Source organism: Globicephala melas, chromosome Y (assembly GCF_963455315.2).
Source record: "Globicephala melas chromosome Y, mGloMel1.2, whole genome shotgun sequence".
NCBI lineage: Eukaryota > Metazoa > Chordata > Mammalia > Artiodactyla > Delphinidae > Globicephala > Globicephala melas.
In genome coordinates, this window is record NC_083336.1 from 5,447,156 (window position 1) to 5,470,887 (window position 23,732).

General features: G+C 46.3%; 1 protein-coding gene across 6 annotated transcripts in view; it reads left to right on the top strand.

Annotated features, from left to right (window-relative positions):
• LOC115850479 (H(+)/Cl(-) exchange transporter 4) overlaps nucleotides 1-23,732 on the top strand; it is a 176,818-nt gene that overhangs the window by 50,588 nt on the left and 102,498 nt on the right. For all 6 annotated transcript variants that reach the window (XR_011377172.1, XR_011377174.1, XR_011377173.1 and 3 more), the window contains exons 5-11: nucleotides 2,410-2,532; nucleotides 7,622-7,828; nucleotides 7,935-8,015; nucleotides 8,988-9,533; nucleotides 11,353-11,539; nucleotides 12,045-12,443; nucleotides 19,771-19,987. Coding sequence is in view for 1 of the 6 variants with exons in the window: in XM_070044763.1 (XP_069900864.1) it covers nucleotides 2,410-2,532; nucleotides 7,622-7,828; nucleotides 7,935-8,015; nucleotides 8,988-9,533; nucleotides 11,353-11,539; nucleotides 12,045-12,443; nucleotides 19,771-19,987 (1,760 nt within the window). In the remaining 5 variants the exon portion in view is untranslated. The remainder of the gene's footprint in view (nucleotides 1-2,409; nucleotides 2,533-7,621; nucleotides 7,829-7,934; nucleotides 8,016-8,987; nucleotides 9,534-11,352; nucleotides 11,540-12,044; nucleotides 12,444-19,770; nucleotides 19,988-23,732) is intronic.

The window sequence follows — 23,732 nt, forward strand, 5'->3', positions numbered from 1 at the left end:
TCATCTTGTCTGTCTTTCTGTGAATGTCTAGAACATTGTCATCGCCCCCAAAGAATCCTTTTTGGATCGGCAGTCACTCCCCATTTCCCCACGTCCGCCAGCCCTAGGCAACCACGAATCCACTTTCTTGTCTCTGCAGATTTCCCTGTTCTGGACATTTCATGTAAATGGAATCATACAATCAATCAGTGGACTTTTGTGTCTGGCTTCATTCACTTAGCGTAATGTCTTCCAGATTCGTTCGTGTCATACCATAGATTGGTACTTTATTCCTTTTCATGGCCAAATAACATTCCATTGTCTGGATAGAGCACATTTCATTTCTCCACTCATCAGCTGAGTAACATGGGTTGCTTCCACTTTTGGGCTATTATGAATGATTTTGCTTTGAACGTTTGTCTACAGGTTTTTGTGTGGACATATGTTTTCATTTCTTTTGGGTAGATACCTAGGAGGGGAATTGCTGGGTCACATGGCAACTCTATATTTAACCTTCTGAGGAGCTGCCAGACTCTCTTCCAGAGTGGCTGCACCACTTGAGACTCCAGCAGCAGTGTATGTGGGTTCCAGTTTCCCCACATCCTCACCGACCCCAGTTGTTATCTGGTTTGGATTATAGCCCTCCTAACAGGTGTGAAGTGCTGTCTCATTGTGGATTAAGTTACCATCTTCCAGTGCATCTTAGGAGCACGTTACAGAGGATGTTTGTGGGCCTTCTGTGATGGGAATATCCCAGGCCCAGGGGATGTAGCAGTGAAGCACAGACCTGTTGCTTGCCTTCATGGCACTCCAAGCTTCAGATCCACATACACATCTTAGCTGGGGAAAAGGGTTAATTTCTAACCGAATTCAGTGGTTACCACAATGACTGTGGGTCATCGACAGATCAGAAGCCCAGGTGAGGGGGAGTTAGGTTGGAACGATTCACATTAGGGGCAATGTGAGGACCATTCAAGCTAGAAGTGTTCTTGGAAGATAGATGTGATCCCTTTATTCTCCTCTTCCCTCTCCCGCTCTCTTGCCCGATTGACTTAATGCAGCTGAAGACATTTGGAATGCACTTTGGCATTTGCTAAAGCTCTTTCTCAGTGGAGTTGAAAATTAATTCCTTCAAATCTCAGAAGTAGACCGGGATCTTGAAATCTCATACATTCTCAGTGCTCTCCATTACTTCCAAAAATAAATTCTCTACTTGAGTTGATGGAGGTGGGCAGGCAGAATTGGCTGGGCGCCATGTTTGATTTCTTCTCTCCTAATTTGGGGGGAAACATGGCCGTCTAGCTTTTCAGCCATTTCTAAGATTTATACTTTGATTCAAAGAATTACTGTTATCAAGGGTGAGACGTTATTTTTAGTCTCAAAAAAGTCCATTTTTCGGGCTTCCCTGGTGGCGCAGTGGTTGAGAGTCCACCTGCCGATGCGGGGGACACTGGTTCGTGCCCCGGTCCGGGAAGATCCCACATGCCACGGTGCGGCTGGGCCCGTGAGCCATGGCCGCTGAGCCTGCTCGTCCGGAGCCTGGGCTCCGCAATGGGAGAGGCCACAACAGTGAGAGGCCCGCATACTGCAAAAAAAAAAAAAAAGTCCATTTTTCACTAGGTGAAATGTATTTCTCTGTCTGATTTCTCACCACATAGGGTGTGAATATCTGTGATTGTTAAGGCTAGAGCCGTCTCCTGGAGCGTGTTTTTGCATTTTACAGGCACACGTGTAGCCGTGCCCACAGCCTGGCTTGTAGGTGCCCTCACTTTCCCTCTCCATCACGTGCGGCATCCAGATGGTGGCAAGAAGCTGAGGCCTGGAGAATTGTGGTCTCTGCCCACAGACCAGGTCCTCAGCCTCAGAGACCCCAGACTGTGTATTTGGTTCAGAAAATGTTCCCCACACATCAGATAATTTGAACTATTGGGGCGGTGCCTGAGACTCTGCATTTCCAGCCCACGCCCAGGTCCAGGGACCACATCTGGGTAGCAGTATTCTAAAATGCAGTTCCCACACTTCCTCACTGGCAGGGCAGCTGCGTGCTGCGGCACGGATGTGGCCTTCATGAAAGCAAAGAGGCTGATCCACCATACACGAGACCAAACAAACCTTCCCGGGGCTCGAAGGCAGAAATTTCTCTTACACCTTTCATTAACTTGAGGGCCCGGAGCCATTAAAACCAAGCCTCATTCACAGTTTCTATGACTGCTGAGATCTCACCTGGTAGAAGGTGTGTGTACACAGCTCCCGGAGAAGCAGCCAGCGCTGTGTGTGTGAACCGACTGTAGCAATAGCAGCAGCTGATAAAGCCAACCCTGCCTCTTCGCTGACACAGGACCCGGAGAGAAGCTGCCTGGCGGAGGGGCAGGTGCGTCGCTCGGTTCTGCGGTGGCTCACGTGTTCTTTCTTGTTCTGTGTCTCGTTTAGGGTGCCAGCGCTTACATTCTGAATTACCTAATGTACATCCTGTGGGCGTTGCTGTTTGCATTTTTGGCCGTCTCCCTGGTACGAGTATTTGCACCATACACCTGTGGCTCTGGTATACCCGAGGTGAGTGGGGGCTGAATGAACTTCTTTTGTGCCAATAATAAGAATAGCAAATGCTTATGTGGCACTTCTGTGCTAAGCACGGTTCCAAGCATTGGACATCTGTTCACTCATTTAGTCCTCACAGGGAACCTATGAGGTAGGTACTGTTATTCTTCATTTGACGGTTGGGGAAACTGAAGCACACAGAGGTTAAGTAACTTGCCCAAGGTCACTAAGCCGGTGAGCTGGGAGTCGAATCCAGCTGTCTGGCTTTATGCTCTGTTGCTTCTCAGATGCTTAAATTCTTGTCTTTACAAACCAGGCATAACTCTTAAAGCCTGTGGAGTCAGAGTCCGTTAACCACACACACAAACGTGGCACTCTAGTAACTCATAAGTGCGTCTGTGATAGAACGTGAAAGAGGACAACAGTGGAGGTTTACTGCTCAGAAAGCTTACTGATGAGTAGACTCCCTCACCACGTTTTGCTCTTCTGGTGACAGGGTAATAGCAATCTTTAAAAAATGAATTCCACGTTCAGTACATGTGCCGTGAATGCACCCTTGTGGGTTCAGAGTTCTTCTAAATATTTTTCAGCACTTTCTTATAACCAGAGTATGATGGAAGTGACCTCATCGATCAGGAGGAATGCCCAAGACCAAACTTCAGACCAAGGAGATCTGCTGGGTTAGAATAACGATGCTTGAGCAAATTCCCGAAAAGCCCACATAGTAAAACTTTTAGCCAGAAATCATTTTAAAAGCACTTAGATGATCATTCTAATCATTGCTGTTCCATTCTCCTTCAAGTCGGTGCTTCAGCAGCGCCCATAGACGGTGGAGATGCCGAGTTGATAAAGATGTGAGCGGTCATGGCAGTGCACCCACACTCTTTGGTGGTGTCGCCAGCACCGCCGCTGGTCTGGGCAGTTCATGCAAAGGGCTGGGGTAATTAAAGGATCATCGAAATGAAAGCTCAACATTGTCTTGATCCAGGAAAAGATTAAAAAAAAAAAAGACTATTTAATGCTGAACTTTGGATGGTTTATATGAGCGTGTTGCTGCAGGAGCCTGAAAAATAAGCTGCAATACCATCCTGTTTCCTCGGTACAGCCACTGCTGCTCTAAGGCACCATATGCATTCCTAAAAATCACAAAACTGCATCATCAAAACCACAGAGCTTGTGGGGAAGATGGGGCGAGGGGCACAGCACTCAGAAACTTCACTGGTGACACATGAAAAAGACGGGAACCTCATAAAAGCAGTAGCAGAGTTAGACACACGTTAAATGGTTAAGAAATGTGTGAATACTCCCCTAGTGCATGCGTGAGCTGGGAGTCGTCTGAGGCGTGTGCCTGTGTGCATTTTGTGTAGCCCTGCACGGCTCGATTCGCAGCTGCAGTTTTCCGCCTTGTGTTTCTCCCAGATGAAATTGTGCAGAAACAGATGCGAAATTGGCATTATGCTCAAGTTCTGCCCTGACTGCATGAATCACACTGGAACAAATTTGGGTTTTCCAAACAAGTGTTCAGGCAGAACTGACTGCGTTTTATTGGATATCGAAGACCGAAGGCACCCGGGACACTAAAAAGAACAGATGACTGTTGGCATCTCGGTTTCTGATCGCAGTGCCCAACAGCACGCGCTTTTGGACTCCAGCCGCCTATCAAAATAAGGAGATGGCCAGTGGGGAACTGGTGGGGAATTTAAAGCAGCAATAAAAGATGTGGGGGCAATCCCATCTTCCCCTTCCAAGAACCAGAGGTGCGTGGCTCAGCTCTTAGACAGACAGGGAACTCTATCTGGGAGGGGCTGGCCGGACCTGGTCTTCGTCCAAAGCGGGCATCTTTATTTGTGACAGCTGAACTCAAAAGGAATAAACTACTGAGTTGAGCATTGTTTCCCGTGTGACAAAGCACAAGGAACACACTGACATGGATAAAACTCATAAAAGCGGTATCAAGTGAAAAAAGTAAGTTGCAGAAGAATATCTAAATAAAGTATGAATCTATTTATGTAGAGTCCCTAAAACAGCCAAAATGAAACAAGCATACTGTTTAGTGATATACATATGTGCTAAAGCTATAGAGAAAGGCAAGGGAATGATTGGAGGCGGGAGGAGGAAGGTTCCACTGAGGAAGCAAACAGGGCTTTCAAAGGTACCTGCTCTTCTGTCCTAAACTTGGTAGTGGGTACATGAATATGCTTTCAGCCGCATATAATATGTAACAGGTTCATGTCTCTATTTATAAAAGAGTTCACAATAATCTTTTCAAGTACCAGGAGCCCAGTGGAGATTTCATAATTAAGCTTTGGTTATTATGATTCAGTAGTAGAAAATTTTCCCTGTTATTATAGTAGAGCTTGAAATTCCTAACCTAAGGGTGCAATACCTACCCCAGTTCTTGGAGGAGAGGGGCAGAGTGAAAAGTAAGTGCAAATAAGTAGTTCCTGGATATAAAGGATGTCTTTCCAGTTAAAACCCAACCAACTATGCAAACAGCTCTACTCAGTTTGAGATACAGGGCTATTCTTCACTTCAGGAAAGATACTAAATGAGATCTTTAGGAAATACACTTCCCATCGTAGGAGGTGATCTGCTGTAAGCTGTTCCTGGTGTGCAGTGTCTGAACAAACTTTGAAGGCAGTGCACTTCTACACAGTTTAAAAATCACTCATCCTTTATAATGTTTGCTTCTGAAACATTTAGATTACTTTGGATGACAGCGTTACTGACCAGGGTTCTTGACCTCCTTAATCAATAGAATGTGATCAGAGGCCAGGCAAGAAATTCAGGCAAGGCTTTATTGGGGCCAGAGCTGCAGCAGGGGGGGAGGGAGAACAAGTAACATGTGCCCTTGCTGGCTTACTTGCTGGGGGGCAGGGCGAGCTGGTTCCTGATATGTGGTGAGGGGAGGGGTGTGTCCAGGGGTCCGGCCGGAGGGGAGGCTTAGGGGGTCTGCCCACCCCTTTGGTGGTGTTGAGTGCCGCGGGCATGCGTAGTGCCCTGCTTTTGCTCCTGGCTCTTCGGAAGTGGCAGTGGGGCTTTTTGGTCTCTTTGTATCTTGTTGTCCAGAATTTGCCCCAACCGGGCATGCATGCAGTTACTTTTAGTCCCTTATAATTTCTCTGTATTTTGTTGCTAGATGTTTGTCCAGGTACAAGCATTGCAGCACTGCAGCAAAGGGTCCCAGGTCCCAGCCAGTGTCAAAAATTCCTTTGAAACATTAAAAAAACCCCACAAATTTAGAGACCATTTCTTTTCTGTGTAATAAGTGGTCTTGTATTAGCTCTACAAAGCACATTTAAAAGTCCACACTAGTTCTTGGGCTTCAGAACTTAGAACGAACTGGGCAAGGATGACTCTACTACTGTCTGCTTCATTCATAGAACCACTGTGGACCGTATAAGAAATCACGTCCTCCTACGGACTTGCCTGGTGGCACAGTGGTTAAGAATCTACCTGCCAGGGGTTTCCCTGGAGGCGCAGTGGTTGAGAGTCCGCCTGCCTGTGCAGGGGACATGGGTTTGAGCCCTGGTCCGGGAAGATCCTACATGCCGTGGAGCAACTAAGCCCGTGCATCACAACTACTGAGCCTGCACTCTAGAGCCCGCGAGCCACAACTACTGAGCCCATGTGCCACAACTACTGAAACCCATGCGCCTAGAACCCATGCTCCGCAACAAGAGACGCCACTGCAATGAGAAGCCCGCACACTGCAACAAAGACTAGCCCCCGCTCACTGCAACGAGAAAGCCCGCACGCAGCAACGAAGACCCAAAGCAGCCAAATAAATAAAATGAAGGAAAAAAAAGTAATCATGCCCCCCTAGAACTTACTTTGAGTTGATGTTTCAGTTCTATACAATGTGAACTCTCTCACAAATATTTACTTGCCAGAGAGGTTTTAAAGTTACCACCATCAAGTCACAAATGTGCTGTAATACATCACCCTAAAGCCCTGCTTGATTCAGTCTCTGTTGATCCAAATTAAGGCAAGCGATTGGATTTTGGCATCTACTGGGAATGAATTTGCCTTCTTTAGTCCCTAGTTTGATCATGACAATTTTATAAAGTCATTTTAGAGAATTACAAAATACCTCTTACATTGTTCAATTCACCACATGTCATGGCTGGCAAAGGCTCAGGTAATTTAGAAGCTTGTAATTTTCTAAATGGTGTTACGCTCTTCAGCTGTACCCTGGGGTCCAAATCCACATTAACTAACTGACAAAAAATTATAGATAATTTTATTCTAGGCAACACAAAAGGGCAGGATAGTGGCAGGCATACTAAAACGTCCCTTAAGTAAAGGGATCTGAGATCCCCAGAGCACAGGCTCAAATAGGCCCACTAGCACTAGTTAAAGACCAGTTTAACCACTGCTAGTTTGTCTGCCTTTAGTTAAAGGCTAGTTCAAGAAATACCATCTGATTGTAGAGCTGGAAGACCTCACTCGTGTTCTCTAGGAAGGATCTTAGTGAGTTCTTTCGAACGGATGCCCACACGCTCGCTCACTGTTGGTCTTTGTCCTTGAATTAAGAAACAGATCTCTATCAAGATCTCTGTCTTGTGCCATACACAACAGGCCGTCGGCTGGATTTGGCCCGTGGGCCATAGTTTGCCGACCCTGATCTAAAGTTCAATTGATACTTTGTTGTATTTGCTTTGTCACATATCCAGCCAGATGTCCCTTTATCTTGGCCATCTTTCAGTAGTGAAAAATTAACAGTTAAAATCAATAGATACAGAACAGTTAAAATCAATTTTCAACACAACAGAGGGTAAAATGCACAGGATAAATGCCATAAATAAAATGAGACTCTAATAATTATTTATTCAGTTCTCATTATGATCTCTCATTACTCTCGGACTTATTAAGATTTACTATGCATTGAAATTGTTTCAGGGTTCCATTAATATATAAAATTAGGCGTTAATATAAATTCTCAATATAAAATTATAGCTAAATTAACAACTAAAGCAGCCTGTCCTCCATATGATTAGTGAATCTCAGTTTGAAAGATGCTTTTCAGAGGAGGGAGAAGTTACTGTCCTAGCCGTGGCGCTGAAGCGGCTCACTCCCTATCGTTCTCCATCCTGTGTTTCAGATAAAGACCATCTTGAGGGGCTTCATCATCAGGGGCTACTGGGGCAAGTGGACCCTGCTGATCAAGACTGTCACCCTGGTGCTGGTGGTGTCCTCGGGCCTGAGCCTTGGCAAGGAAGGGCCGCTGGTGCACGTGGCATGCTGCTGTGGCAACTTCTTCAGCAGCCTCTTCTCCAAGTACAGCAAGAACGAGGGCAAGAGGCGCGAGGTGAGCAGGTGCAGGATGAAGCGCCCTCCCACCCTCTCCGGGCTCACCAGTACCCGCTGATTTGCCGGAAAGGCCTCGGGCTGACGGGGAGCTCTTTGCTTCGCAGGTGCTGTCAGCTGCGGCCGCTGCTGGGGTCTCTGTCGCCTTTGGTGCTCCGATCGGGGGTGTGCTTTTCAGTCTGGAAGAGGTGAGCATGGGCTCTGGAGGGCCCCGTGGTTCTGAGCGCCGAGGAACACATGGGGGGTCAGGGCGGCAGGAGGCTTCCCTCTCTAGCCCTCTGAGGACTAGATGCGAAGGAGGATTGAGAGATTCCTGCAGCTCATTAAGGAGCCGCAGTGTTCGCCATGAAATACGTGTTTTCGAGTCCTGTTGAAAACTTGCCAGTGTGATTTCTGGGGGAGATTTGCAGTCTCCTCTCTCGTTTTCATAAACAACACAATGAAGCATTTTTATGTTTTGCAACGCAAATGGATCTAGTCCAGCAGTTGGCCCACGTTGTCTGTAAAGGGCCAGGTAGCAAATATTTTAGGCTTTGTGGGTCTCAGGGCTCGGTCGCAACCACTGGGCTCTGCCCTTGTAGCGTGGAAGGCGCCGCAGACAACACGCGCGTGCGTGGCATGGCTGCCTTCCAACAAGACCTTCCCTATGGATGCTGAAGTTTGGATTTTATATCATTACCACTTGTCACTAAGTCTTGTTCTTTTGAATATTTCACGTGTCACAAAATAATTCTCTCTTCCCCCACCCATTTAAAAATGTACAAACCGTTCTTAACTCATGTGCCCTCCAGATACGTTTGCTGGGCCAGGGGTTTCAACCCATGATCTGTTGTCTGGAGAATCAAATCAGAGGTTTCTTTTCTTTTAGGAGGGTCTCTGTGCCATAAACAGAATTATGATGAAGTGTTCTCATTTCTCTTAAAAAATAGCTCAAACACACTTTGACTAGTATCCGTTCCAATTTTAGACATAGAGTCCTTTAAATATCTTTGTTAGTGCATTTGGGCCATACTCACACCTAGGTTGAGGAAGTGCCCATCTTTGGTCTTGAGTGTGACTTTGTGGCCTATGCCAGCAGGTGGCTGCTGATCAGGGGCTGGGGCTCTGGGCAGCTCTTTCTTCCGCCAGTCTCTGATTTTCCACCTGTTCGTTGGTCGCAGGTCAGCTACTACTTTCCCTTAAAGACCTTGTGGCGGTCCTTTTTTGCGGCCCTGGTGGCAGCCTTCACGCTGCGATCCATCGATCCCTTTGGGAACGGCCGCCTCGTCCTCTTCTACGTGGAGTATCACACGCCCTGGTACATGGCCGAGCTCTTCCCCTTCATCCTGCTTGGGGTCTTCGGGGGCTTGTGGGGAACCCTCTTCATCCGCTGCAACATCGCCTGGTGCAGGAGGCGCAAAACCACCAAGCTGGGGAAGTACCCGGTGCTGGAGGTCATTGCGGTGACCGCCATCACTGCCATCGTCGCCTACCCCAACCCCTACACGCGCCGCAGCACGAGCGAGCTCATATCCGAGCTCTTCAATGACTGCGGGGCCCTCGAGTCCTCCCAGCTCTGTGACTACATAAATGACCCCAACATGACGCGACCCGTGGACGACATCCCCGACCGCCCGGCCGGGGTCGGGGTTTACACGGCCATGTGGCAGCTGGCCCTGGCGCTGATCTTCAAAATCGTCATTACCATATTTACCTTTGGCATGAAGGTAAGTGAAGGGGAGGGAAGGTGTCAGGGGAGGGGGCAACCTCTATCCTTCTGGGGATAGCACCCAAGTTCCCAGAATAAGATTGTGACGAGGGGAAAAGGGGAGGTGACCTTTACTGAACGTTCTCATGCGCAGGGCACTTGACATTCTTTTAATCAACAAGAAACAACGCTTTTGATAAACAGCAAGCCTATGGAATAGAGATTTATAACCCCATTTTACAAGTGAAGAAGCTAAGGCTTGGAGTATATCATTCATATGGAGACGTGTACAGCTTGGTGAATTCTCACAAAACATACACACTTGTGTGACCAGCACCCAGGGTCAGGAGCAGAACACTGGGAACCCTCCAGAACCCCCTTGTATTCCATGACTGTTGCTTTTTGTGGTATTCTTACGAATTAAAAAAAAAAAAAAGTCTAGGCACTTCCCTCGTGGTCCAGTGGTTGAGAATCTGCCTTCCAATGCAGGCGACATGGGTTCAATCCCTAGTGGTAACTAAGATTCCAAATGCCGAGGGGCAACTAAGCCCGCCTGCCACAGACTACAGAGCCCACGCGATCTGGAGCCCCCATGCCACAACTAGAGAGAAGCCTGCGCGCAGCAACGAAAGATCCTGCGTACCGCAACTGAGACCCGACACAGCCAAAGTAAATAAATAAATATAAATAAATAAATATTAAAAAAAGTCTGAGAAGCTGTGCACTTGGGGGCAGTGGTCAAACACAAACCTGAATTTTTGCTTTAAGAACAAGGAAGGATGAACGTTATTAACTAGGTGACGTCTGATGCAAAGGGATTTATTTTCTTATGGTTCCTGCTGGGAGAAGTCTGCTGTGAAGGTACAGGGGATTAAATGATGGGGGGGATAAGGGGTGCTCAGAAAGGAATAATTTCCTCAGGAATGTCTCACACTCTGGAAATCACACCCCAGGATCCAAACTTAACTTGAATTTGGGTAAAGATCCACTTGCATCCTCAGATTGATGACAGCTGGGGGGTGGGGGTGGGTAGGGGTGACATAAATGCAGCTCCCAGTCAGGATCGGCGGTCACATGCAGTCTCCACGAACAGAGTCAAGTCTGTTCTGTAGCACATGTCTGATCACTAGAGGAATGAACATGTTTTTCACACAGCAAATATAAAACACGCTATTACCAAGGCCTTTCAGTTTCAATGTCTATTTCTTTGCTGCATCTAGCCTGGCTTGAAAATATTCAGAATACTTTTTGGAAAATGGAATTTTTTAGGAAGACGGACCTGCCCCCCCATCTCTCTCTGACAGGTGTTTGGCCACTGTACATACAAGAGGGCAGTAAGTCTGTGCCAAGGTTTTTATAAGATGCAGGGCAGCTACACTGATGCTTTTAGCTTCTTTCTTTGACCTGTGAACAGTTGAGGCCTTGCTTTTCCATTTTCATGCTGTGGCTTGACATTTAATTTTAAAAGCTAATCTGAATGACATGTGAGGAGAGAGAGAAAGTGGTGAGTATCTCAAGTGACAGATGTGCAGTTTGAATGTTATTTGCAGTGGGGCTTATCATTCTTTTATCCACAGCAGACAAACTAGGCCAGCTTTTGAAGGCGAGGAAATGAAAGTGTAAAATTGCATTTTCTCCAGGTCACAGTAGATACGACCAAGCAGGTGAAATCACTGGTCCCATGGTTGCCCAGGTGACCCATGCTTTGAAGCGTTGCCCCTCCTTTGAAGACCGAAGCAAAATGCAAGCTCGTCGAGGGGGGCCTGAGTTTCCCGGCGGCGGGGCGGCGGGAACGGGGCCCCCTTCCCTCATGCTTCTTTCCCCTGCGCTCCCCGCAGATCCCGTCCGGTCTCTTCATCCCCAGCATGGCTGTGGGGGCCATGGCAGGCAGGATGGTGGGAATTGGCGTGGAGCAACTGGCTTACCATCACCACGACTGGATCATCTTTAGGAATTGGTGCAGGCCCGGAGCAGACTGCGTCACCCCAGGGCTCTATGCCATGGTGGGAGCTGCCGCCTGCCTAGGTACCGTGTGTGTGTGTGTGTGTGTGTGTGTGTGTGTGTAATGTGAGTAGCAGAGGGCTTTTCTCTGCTCAGTCATCCAGGGACCCAGGCTGATGGGGTCTCCACCATCTTGCAGCTGTACCATCTACAATAGTGGATAGTCTCTGCAATTTTCCAGCTCGAGGGGTTCTGGTAGAGAGCGATGCTTGCTGAGTCAGAAACCTGCAAAGCCCAAGTAGGCTCCACTCACCAAAAAGCAAGGCGTGTGGTCCTGGGTGAATAGACAACTTGCTGTCCCTCATGGGAGAAGAGCCCCTCAGGGAGATGTGACTTACGGCTCCTAATGCAAGGCTGTGTTTATCGAGTCTGGCCTCTGGCCCAGAGGTCCGAGCCTGGGCGCCGTGTTGGACTGTCTCAGTAGAACAGGTGCCGGGAGGGTAGAGCCGGCTTCTCGGTTTCCACAGTTCATGTCCTCTTGCAGGTGTGGAGTCGAGTCCTGCAATTTCATTCCTCCCTTTGGTTGCAGGTGGAGTTACCAGGATGACGGTGTCATTGGTGATCATCGTGTTTGAATGGACGGGTGGTCTCGAGTACATCGTGCTCATGATGGCGGCAGCCGTGACCAGCAAGTGGGTGGCTGATGCCTTTGGGAAGGAAGGCATCTACGAGGCCCACATCCACTTAAATGGGTACCCGTTCCTGGACGTGAAGGACGAGTTCACCCACCGCACGCTGGCCACTGACGTCATGCGGCCAAGGCGGGGGGAGCCGCCGCTGTCCGTGCTCACCCAGGGCAGCATGACCGTCGAGGACGTGGAGACGCTCATCAAGGAGACCAACTACAACGGCTTCCCCGTGGTCGTCTCCAGGGACTCGGAGCGCCTCATCGGGTTCGCCCAGAGGAGGGAGCTGATTCCCGCCATAAGTGAGTAAAGCAGGGAGGCTCACGTTTCACGGAGACGAATAGCAGCTCTGTGCCCCGACATTCTCAAAGAGGTTCGACAGAGTGCACGAGGGTCGGAGGGCTTCAGCCCAGGGTCTCTCACGCTTTAATGCTTATTCCGTTTCACCTGGGCGTCTGGCCAGAATGCCGTAGGTCTGGGGTGGGACCCGAGACTCTGCATTTCTCCTGAGCTCCCTGTCAATGCTGCTGCTGCTGCCCCCAAGTCACACCGTGAGGGACAGTGTCTTGTCGGAGGCATTCTTGGCTGGACACCGAGCACCACATTTGCAAGCAGCCCCCTGGGCCGCTCCCGCTAGGACACACGCGCTCCGCCTTTTAGGGACTTGCTGGGCGAAGCTCAGCAGGAAGCGGTGGGAGAGCTTGGGCTGGCCGGGCCAGCTGCTCGCAGAGACAGACTTCCAGGCAGGCTGACCGGCTCAGATGCTGAGCCCTTTGCCTCAGACGCCTCCCTCGGCGCCGCTCAAGCCCGTCACTTCGCCACGATGTCCGGTGCCATCAGTTAGAGACCCACGTGGGTGCAGTCAGTTCCGTGGAATGCTTTTCCTCCTCGTGCGCTAACTGGTCAGCTGGGCTGAGGGGCAGGCTGTTGAGTTGGGAGAGCGGAGAGGGGATGATGCCCAGCTGGATGTTCCCGACACGGGCGGCTCAGAGAAGCCCGGGGCTCCCGGTGGCCCAGGGATGAGCGCCTTGGAAGGGGAGCGAGACGTAGGAGAATTCCACAGACAGAGGCCTGGGTGTGAGTCTTTGAAGGACCAGGCAGGGAGGAGCAGTGACTCTTAGAGGATTTTCTCCAGGTGGAGAGGGGGCAGGGACCAGCAAATGAGATCCTCCTCACTATCACATCATTTCAGGGTAGGCTGTAGCCCATGACATGGCTTATGTGTGCACTTGATTTTACTGTGTATGTCATCTTCAAGAATATTTATGAATTTTGCCACTGGGACGTGTCGAGGTATAATGGTGAAATGCTCCCCTGGGAATATACCTTGGCCAGACAACCTTTTGCTTATCCCTGTTCTTTGTTAACTATTTATAAGGCACTCCCTTTGAATTCCTGAAACTTTTTCCCAATGTTAAAAAAAGTTTATAAACAGCTTTGTAAATATTTTGAAATTATCTTCATCAAGGACTTTATCAAAATGAGGACTCAAACAAGACCCAGTGGGAATGGAAAAATCAGAGTTATGGGAGAAGAGTTAAATAAACTCTTTGTTTTCTTACTAGGCCCAGGAGGGAGGGACAGCAGATCTTAGCGGGGCTCCCCCAGGGTGGTCCCTCCGGACTTCCTGATGCAGCGGGGGCAGGGAGCTGCAGAGCGCATCTGCGGTGCATGGTAAACACTAATGCCCTCTGGCTCAGCACCTCTGCATCTCACGGTACACCGGGGCCCATGACATGGCTCACGTGTGCCCTTGATGACTGTACTTCCACGACATTTGTGGAAGGGGCACTTTTTCAGGTATGATGGTAGAACGCCCCACCGGGAACACACCTTAGCTTATCCCTGCCCTTTGTTAACTATTTCTTAGGCTCGCCCTTTGACTTTCTAAAGCCTCTTCGCTATGTTAAATAGCTTGTAAAATGTTTTTAAAGTATCTTCATCAAAGGCTTTATAAAAATAAGTTTAAATAAGCTATATAGCCTCTAATTTTAGCTTGTTGCTCAAACATATTTACCTCCCCCAAAGGAACAGTTGATTTTATATTTTAGACACGAAAGTACATTTGTGCTTTAAGTGCTCCATGATGCTTCTCTTTATTATATGTCCTGTCACTTAACAGGTAGGTGCCTTTAGTCATGACCATTGCCTTATAAATAATGAGATTTTCTTTTAAAAAGCTGTATAGTACGGTTTTTTTTTTTTTTTTTTGCGGTGCGCGGGCTTCTCACTGTTGTGGCCTCTCCCGTTGCGGAGCACAGGCTCTGGACGCACAGGCCCAGTGGCCATGGCTCACAGGCCCAGCCACTCCGCGGCATGTGGGATTTTCCCAGACCGGGACACGAACCCGTGTCCCCTGCATCGGCAGGTGGACTCTCAACCACGGCGCCACCAGGGAAGCCTAGGTTGGGTTTGTTTTAAATTAATGTAATCAGCAGAGTTTAAAATTTTATTCAATCCTTAAAATCTTTTAAGCAAAGGTTGAAATTTAAACACTCTAGTAATAAATGTCACGGAATCCATTACCTATTGTGTAGCTCCAGGCACACCTGCTAAGAGAGAGCTTACTAATTTTGCTGAAACCCATTACTGCAATCAAGTGGGAAGCAGTAATTGTCATCAGCCGGTTAGAGAAGAAATTTAAGCTTGCCAACCCAGTGCCCTCCTAGAAGCTATGTTTGGAATGTCTGAAGAGGCAACACGCGGTGTAAATAATACCTTTATGCTTTACATCACACTGTTAAGAGTGTGGAAGCTGCCATTTACATGGTTTGCGGGAAAGCAAGGAGTGTTTGGCTGTGAGCAGTGAGAAAAGCTGTTTTCCTGCTCCGTGGATATAGAAAAGTCCTGTACTCCGGTGGAGAAATGCATTACCTGTATTTGCAGACTTAGACGCCCCTTTGTGAATATAGAAATAGGACGTAAGCATTTAGCTAGTAACGATCCCATGCCAATTTCCCTTTCAGGGCACTGAGGAGCAGAGATTTTACATAGATCCAAGATAAAAAAAGAATAGTAAGTGAGGCAAAGATTTTTTTCTCACGTGTCATGTTTAAAAAGGTGTCAGTTGCTCCCATGAAGCTGAAAATGTCTTTTCAGTCTATCTCTGGAATGCCAAACCATAGCTGTTGTCTTTGCTGGAGAGCCATTAGTCACAGCACCTCGGAAACGTGGCCCTTTCACCATCACGTACTCACACATAGGGCCATATGTGGCCCTTGTTCAAGTTCCTGGTAGATGGGACTTTACCTCTTGGTGATCTCTGCAAACACGAGGCTCTTTCTGTGCTCAGCAGGCTCAGGCTCCTCTAGTCTTGAGTTCCACAGTTAAGTGAGGCTGGATCCAGAAAGGACTCAGTGGGAAGCCGCAAAGATGATTAAAGGGATGGAAAGTTAGAGTCATGGGCCAGAGTTAAGGGAACTCTCATTTTTTTCGCCTGGTGGATGATTTGATGGTGATTCTCCAGCATGTGGAAGAGGCCCACTTGCAGAAAGGGATCTATGTCCAGAACTGAACAACAAGATATGTACGTATCAGATCTGTTGGATGGGTTCTTTAGGGATAAAGAGGTTTCTTCCTGGGAGAGCTGTTTGTTAATGATTGGGATAGGCCATGGAGAACAGTGGTGTCATCTGCTTCTTTCTGCTGGGGATGAAAAAATACATGCAGAGGGACTTCTCCATGCCTTATAAACTATAACTTGTCAGAAAATCATCTGCTTTTTCTTCTAAATAGTTTTTACTTTTTTACCACATCACCTTTGTACTGACCACCACTATAGTTGCTTCTAATTTTCCATTTTAACCTTTCTTGTCAATTACGTCTGTTTTATGGAAGCATGTTTTTAACCTTTGATGTCTGGCATCTGCCTAAGCTTTTTTAAAATTAAAAAAGATTTTTTAAATTTTGATTTTCTTACTGAAGTGGAGTGGATTTACAATGTGTTAATTTCTGCTGTACAGCAAAGTGATTCAGTTATGCATATAGATTACATTCATTCTTTTTAATATTCTTTTCCGTTATGGTTTATCACAGGATATTGAATATAGTTCCCTGTGCTATACAATAGGACTGTGTTGTTTATCTATGGAAGCATTATTTTTTCTTTCTTTTTAAAAATTAATTTATTTTTGGCTGTGTTGGGTCTTCGTTGCTGCACGCGGGCTTTCTCTGGTTGCGATGAGCGGGGGCTACTCTTCGTTGCAGGGCGCTGGCTTCTCATTGCAGTGGCTTCTCTCGTTGTGGAGCACAGGCTCTAGGCATGCAGGCTCTGTAGTTGTGGCTCTCAGGCTCTAGAGTGCACGCTCAGTTTTTGTGGCGCACAGGCTCAGTTGCTCCGCGGCATGTGGGATCTTCCCGGACCAGGGCTCGAACCCTTGTCCCCTTCATTGGCAGGTAGATTCTTAACCACTGCGCCTCCAGGGAAGTCCCTATGGAAGCATTTTGAACGAACAGGATGATAACGTACTACCCCTCTAAAAACATGGTTAGAGTTTCTCAACCTTAACGCCATTAACATTGGGGCTGGATCATTCTTTGTCGAGAGGGGCTGTCCTGTGCACTGTAGGATCATCCCTGGTCTCTACCCACTAGATGTCAGTAGCAACCCCAAAATGAGACCCCAAAATGTCTCTGGATATTGCCAAGTGTACCCTGAGGGTGGAGGCAGAATTACTCCCAGTTGAGAACCATTGCTCTAAAGCCATTGTAATCACTTACTGGATATGTGATTATTTCCAGTCTTTTAAAATTTCTTGGCCTATCACAGTTTGTGGAATTCACTTTATCAACACTTTCCTCATTACCCTCCCTGCACCTGGCCTTATGATCGTACTGCTGCTAGCAAGTGGAATGTCAGGTTGAATGACCTTAACAGGCACTCGTAAAAGGTACATCATTTTTCAGGAGCTGCAGCCACTGATGGTAGTTGTGGTAGAATAGAACGGCAGACCCCCAATACTAACAACAATTTAAAAAAGTTTAGGGGCTAACAAAAGTTTAGATGTAACAAAATGATCTTTACAACAAAAATGAAGTTTATTACATTTTTTAAAGTAAAAGTAATACTCAGAATGTTGGGGAAATCAGAAGCAAAAGAGAAAATTAAAAAGGTGCCCACATTTTCAACACCGTAGAAGGCTCTGGTTAATATTTAGCGCTTTTCTTATCTTTTAGGCCTTTTACACATGTAATGTTGGGCTATCTTTTTTTTTTTTTTTTTTGGCTTCTTTTCTAACACAGGTTCCCATGAGTCCCTGGGGTCTGGGAGCCTATACTCTCATAGCACTGGATCATGTGCTGGGTGAGGGCTTGGTTTACTCTTTCGTACAGGAAATATTTCGTGTAGCCTCCACCATGTGCTGGTGCTGTCCCGGGAACTGGGAGCACAGCGATGACAGCAGCCAGGCTCTGCCCTCTGTGAACTTTCATGCTGGAGTTTGTTGCAGGCATTTTGGTGACAGATGATTTCTTGTCCAAAGTGGGAGTAGATGGTTCCCCCAGTAGAGAGATGAGGAGAGCTTTCTTGCTGATTCTTCCATTCACCAGCTTTTGGCTGTGCGTCGTACCTCCATGCCCAAAGTTCAATCAAGGCTTTAAGATAGGTCTTAAGATAGGTCTTAAGATAGGTCTTTAAGATAGGTCTTAGTGGCCTCACAGAGAGCGCTTCTGGAGAGAGCCACAGCTGCTACTCTTGGAGTACCAAGGAGCGCTGCTCAGGTCTCCGGCTCTGACCCCAGCTGTTGCCTTTGATTCTTGTTTGGCAGTGGATAGCTCAGGGCTTTCCTTCCTAATGCCTCCTTTGTAAGATAGGCTCTGTTCTACGTGACAGGCAGAGCCAAGGACACCGACGTTCAGTAGACCTACCCACTCGTTCATCCAATTGTTGGTTGACTGACGCATGTGTGCACTTGGCAAATACCTGTCTTGTGTCTGCTGTATTCTCGGCATTGTGCAGGCACTGGGATTGCAGTGCTGATCAAGAATTCACGGAGCTAGGTGCTGTTCGCATCAGGGCTTCTAACTCAATCGGCAGATTCAGAGGCAATAGAAGCTTGTTATTCATTTCACCAAGTGAATTGACAGTTGGCTAGGTTGTGTTTGGTTTTATGAGGGGGCTCAGCAAATCCATGTGATCAGTTCTTGATGGGGTTTTGTGGCTTGATCCAATCCTGATGTTCAACTGGATTGTTGAAATAGATGGGATTCCTGTTGCATGGGACTTTTAGAGAATCAGTCGGTCTATGAAAATGGGCGATAAGTGTGTGTTGACTGTTTGCCGCCCACCTTAGCATTTCAGGACAGAGCCATCTCGATTTAGGAGAGAAATGCAGTGTGTACTGTGTGGCACCTACGGCTGAAAGCATGTTGTGCATCAGTGTCATCTGGTATTTGTGGTTGAATTGTACGCCATCTGATGTAACTCGATTGAACCTGACCCACATACTGTGCAGGCATTTGCCCAGCGGGCCCTCTGTTCCCCTTTTAAACAGAGACCCTTTTTCAAACTCAGTCTGACCCCGAATGCTGCCAGTTTTCCATTAGAGTACTCTGTTGCAATAAATAGCTTTAGAGCCAGCAGTTAGAATTTTATTTTTCAAAGAACAATATAGGTGAATAGTAGTCTTTGAGAAGGCAAAAAAAAAAAAAGTATTATAGAAAGCAGGATCCATTTTAAGGCAAGCCTTGCTGTACATTTTCCCTAACCTTTTCCCATGAAGCAAAAGAAAGATTAAAATTCCAACAGAAGGAAAATCGCCTTGGAGAACTATCTTGAGACCGATGGATTTATTTCATGTGTGACTTAAAATAGCCTAGGTTTCTAGTACCGCATAAAGCTGTATTTCTAATGAGTTCCTGTTACCCTACTTTTCTTCAGCTTTCTTTCACGTGGGCCCGCCTACAGATAGAAATAGGCTAATTGTTACCATAACAGTTTTCCTATCTTTCTTTGAGAAATCCACCAAATGGCCCATATTTAAGAGAGGCGATCCAAGGGGTGGGGGGAATGCAGCTTTTCTAGGGTTATTTCTTTGGTCCCAAGGGTCATAGTTAGACTGAACTGTGTTTCTGGGCTGTGAGCCTAGGATGGTCCTCTTGGTTTCTTGTTCCTTTCAGGATTTATAATGCCATCTGGGCCAGTTATACGTTAGTTTTTTTTTTAAAAAAAAAAAAACCAAACCATGTATTAAGGTCATTGGGCAGCTAAGTGAGGTTTCTTTTCACGTCAAACCTCAGCCCCTGATGAGGTGAAGGTGTGTCAGGAAAGCAAGGGTGGCAGGCCCTGGGCCAGCTGGGCGCCCTGGCCTCCAGGCAGAAGCAGTGCATTTCGCTAAAGGAAGTAGCCTGGTCAGGCCCGCGTTGCAAGACTTTGGCAGTGAATGATCAGGTCACAGCAGGGGGGTCTCGCGCAGCATTCGCTTGAGAGAGAGAGATGCCAGTTTCACAGATGTTTGGCTGAAGCTCCTCGTTAAGAATGTAGAGTCTGCCTTCCGCGCCCCTCCTCTGTGGGATTCTAGGCTGCTGGGGGAGGGAAGTCGCGTGTTGCTGTGGGATGGGGTGGGATGGGGTGGGGGAAGGGACTCCGCAAGGGAGTCTCGTGAGGCTCACCGTCCTGCTCGCCCATTGCAGAGAACGCCAGACAGAGGCAGGAGGGCATCGTGAGCGACTCGGTCATGTACTTCACCGAGGAGCCCCCTGAGCTGCCAGCCAACAGCCCGCAGCCCCTGAAGCTGCGGCGCCTCCTGAACCTCAGCCCTTTCACCGTCACGGACCACACCCCCATGGAGACAGTGGTGGACATCTTCCGGAAGCTGGGGCTCCGTCAGTGCCTGGTGACGCGGAGCGGGTGAGTGGCGGGACCCTGGGGGGAACAAGATGAAGGGGACGCGGGCTCAGCCCTTGAGGGACTGGCGGGGACCGGGGCAGGGGGGTGGGTGGCAGTGCTCGGAAGAGATGTCCGTAGGTGAGCCCAGGAGGAGGAGTTGCCAGCGAGCTTGGGACTCAGGCTTCCAGGTGGGGCTGCTGTCTCTGCCCTGAGATTGAAGGTGGAGTCCGAGGGGAGGAGCCCACGGGGAGGGGCTTTGGCTGCTTTTCCAGTGCCCTGGTTCTGGCGCCAGAAGACGTTCAGACTCTGAACTGGGATACCCGTCTTCCAAGTCATGGCTTTCTGCAGAAACGAGCAACGAAAATCTCAGGGTTAATGAAAGAAATGGGGTTAGACGCACAACGTTCAAACACTTGGCTGACACACACAAGATGCAACCCTAATAAAAGAAATGGCACAGTTCTACACATTTAATGGATAAGAAATACATAAATATTATAATAAATATGTTATTCTTTACATTAAGGAAGACCTGACAATTTTTGTAGAAGTAGGCATCAAAGCGCTGAGTTACTGTGATTTACTGTGAAGAGAGGTATGGCTCTTAGCATATACATGAGCTGAGGTAGCTTACAGATGTATTATGTGAACAGGTGTGTGTTTTGCATATTTTTGTGCCACTGGGCTCAGACGGGTGTCGTTATATGCATTCAGAAATCACATAAGCAAATGGTAAATTTATATTATGATTAAATTTTCTGTTAATTTTGTTAATTTTAGTTGTGCAGATTCACATTTTCAAAACAAATGTTATCTGTGAACTAAGAGTTGTGATGACTCCATGGCATTTTATAACCCAATAAACTTTTTATTTGTTTTAATCACATGTTATGAAAATAACAATGAAAATCTTGAGCAGCAGATTGAAAGATTATAACATTTTGAGAAGTATAGCAAACTGAGGGTCATTCTTTTGGATTACAGTCATGACTAAATTTGGGTAGGAGAATGGATTGGCTCTGTCAATGTAGCCTGAAATCTGGGGTTGTCTGCCTATATTCTATTTCCATAGGCTGGAGATAGGAGGTGGGTAAGTGTTGTGGGATATTGGCACTGTGTATAGTTTAGGCCTTTATAGAATTCATAGTCTTAACTATCCAATGTAGTTTAGTTTCCAGAACCAGCTCACTTGGTTTAACCCAGTGTTCTCAACAGAGGTGTTTTTGTCCCCTGTGGCAATGTCTGTTGTGTGGCTCTACTGACATATCTAGTACATAGAGGTCAGGGATGCTGCTAAACATATGATCAATGAACAGGGCAGCCCCCAAAGACAAAGAATTATATTATCATGTGCCCAAACTCAATAATGCTCAGGATGAGAAACCTTGCACTGGCTGTCCGTGAATAGCCAAATGAGCAATTTTTATTCATTTGACTTCCTTCCTGCTGTTCTGGCAACTAGGACATAGGGCTTTGCAAGGGATACATTTGCATATTGACCAGAGAATTGGTAGCTGGCAAGATGTATCCTCCTTAGCTTTGATTGTAGCTGAGGGTAAGGAGAGTGTCTTGCACACGGTGAGGGTAATCAGTAGGGAAGAATAAGTGTTTGAGTCTAGAGATCATTTCTGCTGGTGGTTTTTAAAGGCACTTAGTGTTTCTCAAACTTGAGTGGGCATCAGAATCCCCTGGAGGATTAAACTTCCAGGTTAAATGCAGGGTGCCAGGTCCCCATTGCAGTTACTGATTCCTATGATCTGGGAGAGATGTGTATTTCTAACCAGCTCCCAGATGCTGCTGCAGTTTGCACCTACTCTGCAAACTGCTGAAGCCCATTAATGTACTTGAAATTCCAGGACTCAGCATAAATATCACTGTGATCACCTGTGTCATTTCAAGTGTGTAGCAGTTTCTTTTTTCCTTTAAAATAATAATCCTACGTCAGTTATCATTAGAATTTTCCAATTCTGGCAGGAAATTCTTCCCTTAACTCCTGGTCACACCTCAAGAAGCTCCATGAGGTTTTCTGAAGATCTGGGTGCTGAAATTTGCGCTGAATGTTCTGCAAGAAAGCAAAAATCTCTCTCTCTCCCCCATCTCTCTCTCTCTCTCTCTCTCTCCCTGTCTCTCAATATTTTAAACAAACACAGATGCTGATACATTAGTGCTGGCAAGAGATCCTTGTTTGCAGGGCATTTCATCTCCTTGAGCTTTTCTCCTCCTAACACCAAACCCAGGGTCTTTTAGATTTTCTTCTGTGTTATTTTCTAGGAATTTTATAATTTTGTGTTTTATATTTAGATCTGTGATTCAGTTTGCATTAATTTTTGTGGCAGGTGTAAGGGCTGTATCTACATTCTTTTTTTTTTTTTTTTTTAGGCATGTAGGTGTCCAGTTGTTTCAGCACCATTTGTTGAACACACTATTTTTATTCATTGTATTGATTTTGCTTCTTTGTCAAAGATCAGGGTGTATTTCTGGACTCTCTGTTCCATAGATCTGTTTCTATTCTATCTCTTTTTTTTCACCAATACCACACTGTGTTGATTACTGTAGCTTTGTAGTTAACATTGAAGTTAGATAGTGTCATTCTTCTTAATTTAATCTTCTGTATTATTGTGTTGGCTGTTCTGGGTGTGTTTCCTCTCCATTTAAATGTTAGAATCAGTTTGTTGATATCCACAAAATAAGTTGCTGAGATTTTTATTGGGATTGCCTTAGATTAAGTTGGGAAGAACAGGCATCTTGACAATATTGAGCCTTTCTATTCAGTATGGAGTATCCCTCCACTTATTTAGTTTTTCTTTGATTTGTACATCAGAGTTTTATAGTTTTCCTCACGAGGATCTTGCACATATTTTGTTAGGTTTATGCCTAAGTATTTAATTTGGGGGGTTCTAATGTAAATGGTATTGGATTTTAAATTTCAAATTCCACTTGTTCTTACTGCTATATACAAAAGCAATTTACTTTGGTATATTAACTTGTTGCTGCAACCTTGCTATACTTGCTTATTAGTTCCAGGAGGTTTTTTTTTTTTTTTCAGTCCTTTAATATTTTCTACTTGGATGAGCATGTCATCTGTGAGGAAAGATGGTTTTATTTCTTCTTTCCTTATGTATATGCTTTTATATCCTTTTGTTGTGTTGTTACATTAGCTAGGAAGTCCAGCACAATGTTGAAAAGCACTGCTAATAAGCGATTTTCATGTTTTATTCCTGATCTTAGTGGGAAAGCTTTGAGATTCTCACAGTTAAGTATGACGTTAGATCTTCCTTATCTAATTGAGGAAGTTCCTCTCTATTCTTAATCTACTGAGACTTTTTATTATGAAAGAATGTTAGATTTTTTTCAAATATTCTTACTGCATCTATTGATATGATCATGTGATTTTTCTGCTTTAACCTGTTGGTGTGATGGATTACATTAATTGATTTTCAAACATTGAAGTAACTTTGTATACCTGAGATAAATCTCACTTGGTTACGGTGTATAATTCTTCTTATACATTGTAGAATTTGACTTGCTAATGTTTTGTTGAAGATCTTTGTTTATGAGAATTATTAGGATATCTTTTGTAGATATCTTTCATGTGATGTCTTTGGTTTTGGTATTAGTGCAATGTTGGCCACATAAAATGAGTTCAAATATATTACTTCTGCTTCTATTCTCTGAGAGACATTATAGAGCATTAGTATAATTTCTTCCTTAAATGTTTGGTGGAATTTACCAGTGATCTCATCTGGGCCCACTACTTCCTGGTTTG